This window comes from Oncorhynchus masou, chromosome 25, assembly GCF_036934945.1.
Source record: "Oncorhynchus masou masou isolate Uvic2021 chromosome 25, UVic_Omas_1.1, whole genome shotgun sequence".
Classification (NCBI taxonomy): domain Eukaryota; kingdom Metazoa; phylum Chordata; class Actinopteri; order Salmoniformes; family Salmonidae; genus Oncorhynchus; species Oncorhynchus masou.
This window is the reverse complement of record NC_088236.1, coordinates 34,116,627-34,129,352: the sequence shown is the minus strand read 5'-3', so window position 1 is coordinate 34,129,352 and position 12,726 is coordinate 34,116,627. Positions and strand designations below refer to the sequence as shown.

The following is a 12,726-nucleotide window of genomic DNA, read 5'->3' as shown; positions in this document are numbered from 1 at the left end:
AGAAAAACCCTTGAATAAGTAGGGGTGTCCAAACATTTGACTGGTACTGTCATCTGAATGATGTTTGTATTCAATAGTTCCACTGTTGCATATGTAGTTCTATGGTACTGATCATGTGAAATGTTTGATTCTAGACTAGACATTTGGACTAATCTGTTATAGAGCTCTGCTACGCAACCGGAGACAACAGGCCCCAAACTTATACATCGGGTGAGGGATGGGTAGGGCCTATTTTTTTCATCAATAACTGTAAGCGCAGGGCTCTGTTATTGCTAACTTGATTTACATTTTGAAGCTGAGCCATTTGCCCGTGTTCTGCTGCAGAGTACAGTCATATCTGACTAAGATCATAACATTGTGTCAGAAGTGTTCCTTAAGTTTTGTTTGAGTTTACAGTTATATAGTTAGCTAACTGCTCTCATGTCTCTTCATTGAGCCGAGTAGCCCAAGTGGAGCCGTTGCTATGGATACTCAGGCTCAGAGCGCCATGCACAGAGCGCATGTAGAGCTCTTTTTTCAGAGCTGATCTATTTGGTCAAAAGACCAAAAAAAGGTTAGAATGCCTAGGGGGCCTCCCGGGTGGCCCAGTGGTCAAGGTTGCGTGCTTGGATGCGCGCTGTGTTTAAGAAGCTTGGTTGGGTTGTGTATTGGAAGACGCATGAAATTAGGGAGAAAGAAAAGAAGAGGAAAAAAGCAGCCTCAGTCACCAGATCTCAACCCAATTGAACACTTATTGGAGATTCTGGATTGGTGTCTGAGACAGCATTTTCTACCACCTTCAACAAAATTATGGAATTTGTGGAAGAATGGCGTCACATTCCTCCAATAGAGTTCCAAACACTTCGATGAATCTATGCCAGGGCGCATAGAAGCTGTGCTGGCTGCTTATGGTGGCCTAACGCGATTCTCCGGTACTGTTGAAAATTATGATTCATTTTGAAGGATACCTTAACAGAAGCAAAACACCATTTAAGCATTTTTATTGAAAGTGATACATAAGTAAACAGCATTGATCAACTTTCATTACAAAAATGTAATTAATCAATTTCAAAAAGGTTTTCTGTAGGCTGTTTGGAAATAATAAATAATAAGTAGAGTAAACATGACGGAGTCACAGCACTTATTTTATTGGACACCAATTCACCATTCATTCAATAAGACTACATATGTGCTTTAAATTAAAGTAACCTCCACCTCTAGCACTTAAAAGTACATTTCGCTAATCAAGTTCAATTGTGCTGCGGCGATTGGTCCGCATAGAATTAAAGGTAGACTCAGCGATATGACATACACGCCGAAAGTAAACAGCATAGTGGGTCAATTTACTCAACAACTAAAAGCGTCGAAGCGCGAGGCTCAACTTCTCCGCTGTTTTGGAGCCCTGGCTACCAAGGTGTAACAGCGTGAAGCGCACCCATGCAGATACTGTGTCGCACTGGGCACAGACGTCAATTCAACATCTATTCCACGTTTGTATAACGTAATTGAATTTAAATTAAGTGGAAACAACGTTGATTCAACCAGTGTGTGCCCAGTGGGGCGTGACTGTGTGAGAGCGAGCGAGGTCTTGCATCGCTCATCTCAATATTTGCGGTGTTTTCGTGGCAACATCATTTCGCGGAGTCTGCCTTTAAAGCTTGAGAGCTAGAAAAGACTTGTAAAAATTTCAGAAATTATACCTGATCATTAAAGCTATTTATCCCTTTATGGGTGCAAGCACCTCTTTAGGCCTTTCCCACTGGGCACAAACTGGTTGCATCAATGATGTTTCAAGGTGATGTATTGTGTATTGTGACATTTGTTTTGACAGTTGTTTTGAGGGTGGAATTTCAACCACAGGATTATGTCATCATTGTGACCAATTTTCAACATCCAAAAACCATGTATAAAATATGTTGAATTTGTATCTTTTGAAACAACGTCAGATCTTCAACATTATATCAACTATCAAAAAATAGGCTGGGCAGCACCTCTTACTGGAGAGTTGATCTATCTATAGCTATTCATTTGGTCTCCAATCCAGGGTTTTAACCAAGCTCAGCCCTGCTTAGCTTTGATATGTCACTGACTACTACCAATATGCTATCGTGAGAATGATTGTTGAGATCTTTTAATAATTAAATATATCCACTGTTGTTATCAAAGTCCTTCCAAAGGGGTTTAACAGAGTACATTAAATGCATCAATTATACTATTTGGGCCAATACGTACAGCAGTCATCAACAGATATTGTTTCAATTCAACTCAGGGTTCAACAAAAAATAGACAAAACATAAAGGCCTAGAGTTTCAAGCTTTGGTTGATTTCAAATGTAATCATTGACATTTTGGATTCACGCCTCCATCTCAACCAAAAATACTAAAAAGTTTGAATGTTTTCCTTTTTTTTTTTAAAGTAGCACTTATTTTGCTGAAAGATACTTTATTGAGCAAAAATCAACTTACTATGACTGAGAAATATGGTTGTCCCACCTAGCTATCTTACGATGAATGCACAAAATAAGTCACTCTGGATAAGAGCATCTGCTAAATGACTGAAATGTAAAGGACTAAATCAAATCAAACTTTGTTTAAAGTGCATTTCAAGTTTGATTAGATTTAATAGTATTCTTTAAACATAGAATTTTTGTTGATGTCTAGACGTGAAGCCAACATATCAATTATTAATTTGTAGACAAACTGGATGGTCTTTGCTATCCGGGATCTTTGGAACATCCCAACCCCATTGAAGTTGAAATGTAAAATGGTTAAAGAGCGACTGCCTTTAAAAAGCAACAAATCCCTTTAAAAACATGGCATCGATATGAGTCAGAAACAGTTATTCTAGTGTCAAAATCAAATAAAAATAATAAATTGGATCATTTTGGCCATTAAGTCAGTCTCGTCTAAAACAAAGTCTGGAACATCCGCGCGTCAAAACGGTTGGAGGTTGGGCTTTGTATGACGATGCCCATTTTTCCATTAATACGGGGTGAACAGCTGCGGTGATCGCTCTCTATCCAATAGCATAGACAGTGAGGCCAGCCTGCCCAGTGGCTCCGACTTTGTTTGCATGAGACAACACAGTGCACATTTTAGTTTTGATTTAAGACTGCACCAAACAGCTTAGTTAAATGTAAAATTGCACAACTAAAACTTCCTCTGCAAAATCATCAAAATGAATAAAAGATTTCTGGAGTTATCTTAGATTCATTCTGGGGATTTTGAGGAAATGTCTCATGAGGGACGAGGATCATTATCCAAACTGGTTAAATTGGTCAGAAAACATACCTCCAATACTGTAATCTTGTTTTTCTAATGAGCAACAGAAAAACATGTGCCAATCAGTGTGTTCAGTGGCTTTTTAAGGAAAGGGTAAATGTTATGGCTAGGTAACGGTTAAAGTTAGGGTAGGTACAGTGGGGCAAAAAAGTATTTAGTCAGCCACCAATTGTGCAAGTTCTCCCACTTAAAAAGATGAGAGGCCTGTAATTTTCATCATAGGTACACTTCAACTATGACAGACAAAATGAGGGAAAAAAAATCCAGAAAATCACATTGTAGGATTTTTACTGAATTTATTTGCAAATTATGGTGGAAAATAAGTATTTAGTCAATAACAAGAGTTTATCCCAATACTTTGTTTTTTACCCTTTGTTGCCAATGACAGAGGTCAAACGTTTCTGTAAGTCTTCACAAGGTTTTCACACACTGTTGCTGGTATTTTGGCCCATTCCTCCATGCAGATCTCCTCTAGAGCAGTGATGTTTTGGGGCTGTTGCTGGGCAACACTGACTTTCAACTCCCTCCAAAGATTTTCTATGGGGTTGAGATCTGGAGACAGGCTAGGCCACTCCAGGACCTTGAAATGCTTCTTACGAAGCCACTCCTTCGTTGCCCGGGCAGTGTGTTTGGGATCATTGTCATGCTGAAAGACCCAGACACGTTTCATCTTCAATGCCCTTGCTGATGGAAGGAGGTTTTCACTCAAAAATCCAGAAATCTTGCTTGTTTGTAGGTGACCAAATACATATTTTCCACCATAATTTGCAAATAAATTCATAAAAAATCCTACAATGTGATTTTCTGGATTTTTTTCCTCATTTTGTCTGTCATAGTTGAAGTGTACCTGTGATGAAAATTACAGACCTCTCTCATCTTTTTAAGTGGGAGAACTTGCACAATTGGTGGCTGACTAAATACTTTTTTGCCCCACTGTATGTCCCAAGGATCCAGGATAGCACTAACCCAAACTGGATATGGATTTGTATCTACTGCTTGTGTAGTTCCGCCTGTGTCACTAACTTAGGGCTCTATTCAATCTGTATCGATGAATCGTATACAGATTGAATAGAGCCCTTGGAGTTGTTCCTGAGAGAAAGTAAGGTTGAGACAGAGGACCTGGTTATTCTGTTCAGCCTTAGTGTAGCGTGTCCACCAGCCTCTGGTAGGCCTCCCTCTCATTGTCCAGGCTGTGGTGCTCCTCAACGTAGCGCTTCCCGTTCGCCACCACACGCTCCCGCAGCTCTCCGTCTACTAGCAGCCTCTGAGATACACGCACAAATTCCTGGAAGAGGTGGGGCAAGGACAATCAATGCTTCAGAAGTTACTGAATGAAGCATACATCTGTACTAGTATTTTACCCCAAAAGAACAATTCTACTTGTTAACATTTTTTTTAAATTTAACAAGCCTCTAAGAACCCATTAAAGTAGTGAGTTAATGAGGTGTAACCAACCACAGCAGTGAATGACATGAGGGAGTGTTGCTATTCTGACTTGTAAACACTCATTGAATGTGCTCTGCCTTGCTAATTGATGGAGACATCTGTGACCGGTTTCAAATAGGCAGGTGCAATGGCCCTTTCCAACCTACTCTGATGGCTGCTGCTTCGTATTTGCTTATGAAGGGAGTGGAACACAAACAGTGTCTGTCTGCTGCTATTTAATGGCCCTGCCACACCAGCTGTCAGGATGAGATGGGGAGAAATATATCAAGCAATTACAAAATGAGTAATGACATTCTCCCTGAGCGCCGGTGGAAATGTTTGGAGCCCATAAGGTCCTTTTGAATTCTGGCAGTTTTTTTAGTGGCCTGGGAGGCTGTGACCAGGGCTGTAATAACACAGAATCACACAGCCTTTCAGTGAGGGCTCCAGCACAGCATCCAAGATCTCCTGGAGCAGAGAGCCTTGTGGTTAAACAGAGCTGCAGCCAACGCCAGAGCATCAGGCCGTTTCACTTCACTCAAGTGATGTGACCATGTTTGGAGTGCCTCTTCATTTGAGATGAAGCCATATGAGAGAGCCATGAAGTCCCAGCAAAACCACTAAAAGTCAAGTTATTCTATAATCAATGGACTCCATAAAAAATATACTACAGTCATTCTGAAAATGCCATACTGTTTATAGTGCTACAGGCATTCAAGTGCTTGATCTTTTGACAGCCTTTGCATTACATTTTCAATACTCTTGAGGAGTTATGTACAGTATCAAATGAACAAGTCACCACCACAAACAGATCAATGGCCAATAACACATTATCATCCCTGGGAAAGGCTTGTGCAACATGTACATTATCCTGTGTGAAAAAGTTGTGTCAGCCAGAGAGTTTCAGTTGAAACAGCTGAAGCTGTTAGCTAGAAGCCATGGTTTAGCTAACTCTCGTCTCTTCAGCCTACTGTGTGAGGTTCCCCCTTGGAGGGATTTTTCCACGGCACACGTGACACGACCTCCCCTGGAGAGAAAAGGACTGACTTATCTCTTGGCATCATAGCAGCATTATGCTAATGTCACCCTCCTGCCTGCCACCGTACCATGCCGAGGACGTACCCCCTGCCGGCAAACACCTACCGCTGCTCTCACATAAAACCTCTCTGAGCAGTTAGTTAAAGTGACCCTCCAAGGACCTCTCGCTTTCTCCACATGCCTGGTTGCTGCCGTGTACCATTATACAGTTCACTGGATACTGTTGTATCTTGACTCCTTCCCCTGAGGTCTACATTCTCACTAAAGTCTAGGCCCCTAGGACATGTTGAATCCCTTTTACTGACTTACGCACCTCCAAACTATTATGTCATTTTCAGTTGTTATTTTAAGCTTTACAAAAAAACAATAACATAAAGAGTGTGTCTAGCACAGTAGGTTAATACTCAGAAACAGCAGACTGTTCCAGGGGAAAGACAGTCACATTCCGTGGTCTTTTGTAGCTCAGTTGGTAGAGTATGGTGCTTCTATGGCGCCTTCAATGCCAGGGTAGTGGGTTTGATCCCCGGGACCACCCATACGTAAAATGTATGCACGCACGACTAAGTTGCTTTAGATAAAAGTGTCTGCTAAATGGCATATTATTATACTATTTTAAGTGGGTCTAATACACCCCAGTTGTAGGCTCAGTTACGTTGCTACTGCTGGTGGCTGTCTTTCCTCTGCATCAGCCTCTTACACAGTGGATATGAAAGCCATCTTACAGCTTTGACTGGTAACCACAGGAAGGGTTCTTACCTGAGGGGACGAGTAGAGCAGACCAGTGACCTCATGTTGCACCACCGCTGTGTTGCCTGGGATGTCACGAGCCACCACTGGTACCTCCAGGTCCATTGCCTGAACACAATACATGACACAGAAATAGCTACATCAAACTCCACACACACATGTGACGAGCTGGCATCTTCTAGCCCTTAATTTACTTTACTTGTTGGTATCCCCTTGGGACTTTATTGTCATTCATTCAGGTAATACGTCATCAGCAGGTTGTGGAAGTGAAACATGCTAATCAGTGTTTAAGCCTTCTGTGGATTGTTTTAATCTACAGTGTTTAAAACAGATTAACAGGATTACACCCAATTCTGGAAAGATAGTATGACAAGCTAGTCATTCTCATAATTGCTCTGGTACAAATAATACAAAAGGTTCCCAGGGTGGAATATTGGTGCCTTGAAAGAGCTGCATGTGACACCAACATACTATATTCTGAGCTGAATTAAAAATGTCCATTGTGATATATTTTGTGGGCAGGGCATGCCAGTGGAAATAATGACAATGATGACTGTAATGATAAAAAAGATGATTGCGGACTTTGCCCGATTTAGTAATCCCTCACCCATCACCTCTAAAATGGCAGCGGACATCCCCTCGGAGACTGAACTGTTCACCAGGGCAGCTGACCTCCTCATAGCAGCATGGAGCTCCTCTTGGCTTCTCTCCTGGGCCAGGTAAACCCCTGCTGACCTTGAGAAACACAGCAGTAGCAGCACTCTGCGTGACACAGGGCTCACCACAAGGCGCACACAGCTGTGAATGACGTGCAGGAGTGACAGGTGCAGGGCATGATGCACAGACCGCTGGCGCCACAATGCAGTATGATTGACATGACATGCTCTGAAAGTACATGAAGTCCTAACCAGAGAGAGACAGGGCTGTTTCCTGACTGTCTGAAACCACATTGACCAGGAGGTGAATCCCTTTGGTTATTATCTCTCAGATCTGAGCCATGCCTCTGTCTGGGGGTGGAAAGATAACAAGCTAGACTACATATTTTTAATTTATATTCTGCTAACTCTACTGAAGATATAAGCACAGTTAGTTTACATGCTCTCTTGGGCCACATGGGATAAAGCGTTAGATAAGCTGGGTGTCTTTTGAATTTCTCACAAGAGCGACAGGGTCCAGATCAGCTTGACAGAGCTTTAATTAGCAATAACGCAGGGTCACGATCAGTTTGGCAGATCTTTAGTCAGCGATAACGCAGGGTCACGATCAGTTTGGCAGATCTTTAGTCAGCGATAACGCAGGGTCCAGATCAGTTTGGCAGATCTTTAGTCAGCGATAACGCAGTGTCCAGATCAGTTTGTCAGATCTTTAGACAGCGATAACGTAGGTCCAGATCAGTTTGGCAGATCTTTAGTCAGCGATAACGCAGGGTCCAGATCAGTTTGGCAGATCTTTAGACAGCGATAACGCAGGGTCCAGATCAGTTTGGCAGATCTTTAGACAGCGATAACGCAGGGTCCAGATCAGTTTGGCAGATCTTTAGACAGCGATAATGTTCTACTAAACTGATAACCATGAAAGAAAAGTTTGAAAGGTTTTACCTTTTACTGATTGCTTCTACTTCTTCAGTAAACACAGGATCAATCTAAGAGAAAAATCAGTGAAAACAACTACTTTAAAATACACACACATACAGTTGAAGTCGGAAGTTTACATACACCTTAGCCAAATACATTTAAACTCAGTTTTTCACAATTCCTGACATTTAATCCAAGTAAATATTCCCTGTTTTAGATCAGTTAGGATCACCACTTTATTTTAAGAATGTGAAATGCCAGAATAATAGTAGATTAAATGATTTATTTCAGTTTTTATTTCTTTCATCACATTCCCAGTGGGTCAGAAGTTTACAAACACTCAATTAGTATTTGGTAGCATTGCCTTTAAATTGTTTAACTTGGGTCAAACGTTTCGGGTAGCCTTCCACATGCTTCCCACAATAAATTGGGTGAACTTTGGCCCATTCCTCCTGACAGAGCCGGTGTAACTGAGTCAGCTTTGTAGGCCTCCTTCCTCGCACATGCCTTTTCAGTCCTGCCCACAAATATTCTATAGGATTGAGGTCAGGGCTTTGTGATGGCCGCTCCAATACCTTGACTTTGTTGTCCTTAAGCCATTTTGCCACAACTTTGGAAGTAGGCTTTGGGTCATTGTCCATTTGGAAGACCCATTTGCATCCAAGCTTTAACTTCCTGACTGATGTCTTGAGATGTAGCTTCAATATATCCAAATATTTTTCCTGCCTCATGATGCCATCTATTTTGTGAAGTGCACCAGTCCCTCCTGCAGCAAACCACCCCCATAACATGATGCTGCCACTCCCGTGCTTCACGGTTGGGATGGTGTTCTTCGGCTTGCAAGCATCCCCCATTTTTTCCTCCAAACATAACGATGGTCATTATGGCCAAACAGTTCTATTTTTGTTTCATCAGACAAGAGAACATTTCTCCAAAAAGTACGATATTTGTCCCTATGTGCCGTTGCAAACGGTAGTCTGGCTTTTTAATGGCGGTTTTGGAGCAGTGGCTTCTTCCTTGCTGAGCGGCCTTTCAGGTTATGTCTAATTTAGGACTAATTTTACTGTGGATATATAGTTTTGTGGCTGTTTCCTCCAGCATCTTCACAAGGTCCTTTGCTGTTGTTCTGGGATTGAGTTGCACTTAATGCACCAAAGTACGTTCATCTCTAGGAGACAGAAAGCGTCTCCTTCCTGAGCGGTATGACGGCAGCGTGGTCCCATGGTGTTTATACTTGCGTACTATTGTTTGTACAGATTAACGTGGTACCTTCAGGCATTTGGAAATTGCTCCCAAGGCTGAACCAGACTTGTGGAGGTCTACAATTTTTTTTCTGAGGTCCTGGCTGATTTATTTTGATTTTCCCATGATATCAAGCCACAAGGCACTGAGTTTAAAGGTAGGCCTTGAAATACATCCACAGATACACCTCCAATTGACTCAAATTATGTCAGTTAGCCTATCAGAAGCTTCTAAAGCCATGACACAATTTTCTGGAATTTTCCAAGCTGTTTAAAGGAACAGTCAACTTAGCGTATGTAAACTTCTGACCCACTGGAATTGTGATACAGTAAATTATAAGTGAAATAATCTGTCTGTAAACAACTTTTGGAAAAATTACTTGTGTCATGCACAAAGTAGATGTCCTAACCGATTTGCCAAAACTATAGTTTATCAGGAAATTTGTGGAGTGGTTGAAAAATGAGTTTTAATGACTCCAACCTAAGTGTATGTAACCTTCCGAGTTCAACTGTATACATATATAATATCAATATATACACAAATATATATACATATATAAAATATATACATCTGTTGGTAAAAACTGTATGTTCCACTCAAAGCACATTAGACTTTATGCTGTTTAACTACACTGAACAAAAATATGAACGCAACATGCAACAATTTCAAAGATTTGACTGAGTCACAGTTCATAAGGAAATCAGTCAATTGAAGAAGAACAAACATAGGGGTGTGGAGCAGAACCAGTCAGCATTTGGTGTGACCACCATGTCTCATGCAGCACAACATCTCCTTCGCATAGAGTTGACCAAGCTGTGGATTGTGGCCTATGGAAGGTTGTCCCACTCCTCTTCAATGGCTGTGCGAAGTTGCTGGATATTGGTGAGAACTGGAACACTGTCGTACACGTCGATCCAGAGAATCCCAAACATGCTCAATGGGTGACATGTCTGGTGAGTTCACAGGCCATGGAAGAACTGGGAAATGTTCAGCTTCCAGAAATTGTGTACAGATCCTTGCGTCATAGGGCCGTGTATTTGGGCCGTATATTTGCAAACTACCTGCCCTCCAGGACACCTACACCACCCGATGTCACAGGAAGGCCATAAAGATCATCAAGGACAACAACCACCCGAGCCACTGCATGTTCACACCGCTATCATCCAGAAGGCGAGGTCAGTACAGGTGCATCAAAGCAGGGACCGAGAGACTGAAAAACAGCTTCTATCTCAAGGCCATCAGACTGTTAAACAGCCACCACTAACACTTTAATAATGGGAATTGATGGAAATTGATGTAAAATATATCACTAGCCACTTTAAACAATGCTACTTAATATAATGTTTACATACCCTACATTATTCTTCTCATATGTATATACTGTACTCTATATCATCTACTGCATCTTTATGTAATACATGTTTCACTAGCCACTATCAACTATGCCACTTTGTTTACATACCCTACATTACTCATCTCATACAGTGCCTTGCGAAAGTATTCGGCCCCCTTGAACTTTGCGACCTTTTGCCACATTTCAGGCTTCAAACATAAAGATATAAAACTGTATTTTTTTGTGAAGAATCAACAACAAGTGGGACACAATCATGAAGTGGAACGACATTTATTGGATATTTCAAACTTTTTTAACAAATCAAAAACTGAAAAATTGGGCATGCAAAATTATTCAGCCCCTTTACTTTCAGTGCAGCAAACTCTCTCCAGAAGTTCAGTGAGGATCTCTGAATGATCCAATGTTGACCTAAATGACTAATGATGATAAATACAATCCACCTGTGTGTAATCAAGTCTCTGTATAAATGCACCTGCACTGTGATAGTCTCAGAGGTCAGTTAAAAGCACAGAGAGCATCATGAAGAACAAGGAACACACCAGGCAGGTCCGAGATACTGTTGTGAAGAAGTTTAAAGCCGGATTTGGATACAAAAAGATTTCCCAAGTTTTAAACATCCCAAGGAGCACTGTGCAAGCGATAATATTGAAATGGAAGGAGTATCAGACCACTGCAAATCTACCAAGACCTGGCCATCCCTCTAAACTTTCAGCTCATACAAGGAGAAGACTGATCAGAGATGCAGCCAAGAGGCCCATGATCACTCTGGATGAACTGCAGAGATCTACAGCTGAGGTGGGAGACTCTGTCCATAGGACAACAATCAGTCGTATATTGCACAAATCCGGCCTTTATGGAAGAGTGGCAAGAAGAAAGCCATTTCTTAAAGATACTCTGTTCAGAATGTTGACATCAGCAAACCACTCACCCACACGACGCCATATACACTGTCTTCCATCTGCCGGTACAGTTGAAACCGGGATCCATCTGTTACGAGCACACTTCTCCAACGTGCCAGTGGCCATTGAAGGTGAGCAGTGAGCATTTAACCATTGAAGTTGGTGATGATGCTGAACTGCAGTTAGGTCAAGACCCTGGTAAGAATGACGAACACGGAGATGGGCTTCCCTGAGACGGTTCTTCGATTGTGCAAACCCACAGTTTCATCAGCAGTCCGGGTGGCTGGTCTCAGCAGATCCCGCAGGTGAAGAAGCCGGATGTAGAGGTCCTGTACTGGCATGGTTACACGTGGTCTGCGGTTGTGAGACCGGTTGGACATACTGCCAAATTCCTGCAGTCAGCATGTCAATTGCACGCTCCCTCTGTGGCTTTGTTTTGTGTGACAAAACGTCACATTTTAGAGTGGCCTTTTATTGTCCCCAGCTCAAGGTGCATCTGTTTAATGATCATGCTTCTTGATATGCCACAACTTTCAGGTGGATGGATTATCTTGGCAAAGGAGAAATGCTCACTAACAGGGATGTAAGGATATTGGTGCACAACATTTTAGAGAAATAAACTTTTTGTGCGTATGGACAATTTCTGTGATCTTTTCTTTCAGCTCATAAAACATGGGACCAACACTTTACATGTTGCGTTTATATTTTTGTTCATTATATTTAATGAGGTTGAGCATTCGATTATATTTCAAGAATGTATTGAAATATACAATGCCTTCAGAAAGTATTCACACCCCTTGACTTTTTCCAGATTGTGTTGTGTTACAGCCTGAATTGGCCAACACACAATACCCCATAATGTCAAAGTAGAAGTTTTTGTTGCATGGACTCACTCTGTGTGCAATAGTAGTGTTTAACATGACTTTGAAAGACTACCTCATCTCTTTACCCCACACATACAATTATCTGTAAGGTCACTCAGTCGAGCAGTAAATTTCAAACACATATTCAACCACAAAGACCAGGGAGGTTTTGGCTCGGTTACTGGTTCAAATCCCCAAGCTGACAAGGTAAAAATCTGTCGTTCTGCACATGAGCAAGACAGTTAACCCACTGTTCCCCGGGTCCCGAAGACGTGGCTGTCGATTAAGGCAGCACCCCCCACCTCTCTGATTCAGAGGGGTTGG

The 12,726-nt window shown here is 41.8% G+C and overlaps 1 protein-coding gene across 2 annotated transcripts in view; it reads right to left on the bottom strand.

Moving 5' to 3' along the window:
- Window positions 1-4,174: 4,174 nt before the first annotated feature.
- The window catches only part of glt1d1 (glycosyltransferase 1 domain containing 1), a 41,661-nt gene continuing 33,109 nt past the window's right edge, over window positions 4,175-12,726 (bottom strand). Inside the window, exons 9-12 of one of the 2 annotated variants that reach the window (XM_064937424.1) lie at window positions 8,069-8,112; window positions 7,085-7,205; window positions 6,480-6,578; window positions 4,175-4,545 (exon numbers count right to left, since the gene is read on the bottom strand). In XM_064937424.1, the coding sequence (XP_064793496.1) occupies window positions 4,399-4,545; window positions 6,480-6,578; window positions 7,085-7,205; window positions 8,069-8,112 (411 nt within the window). In that variant the 3' untranslated portion in view covers window positions 4,175-4,398. Of the gene's footprint in view, window positions 4,546-6,479; window positions 6,579-7,077; window positions 7,206-8,068; window positions 8,113-12,726 lie in introns of both variants that reach the window. The other variant, XR_010451643.1, reaches the window with a different exon arrangement.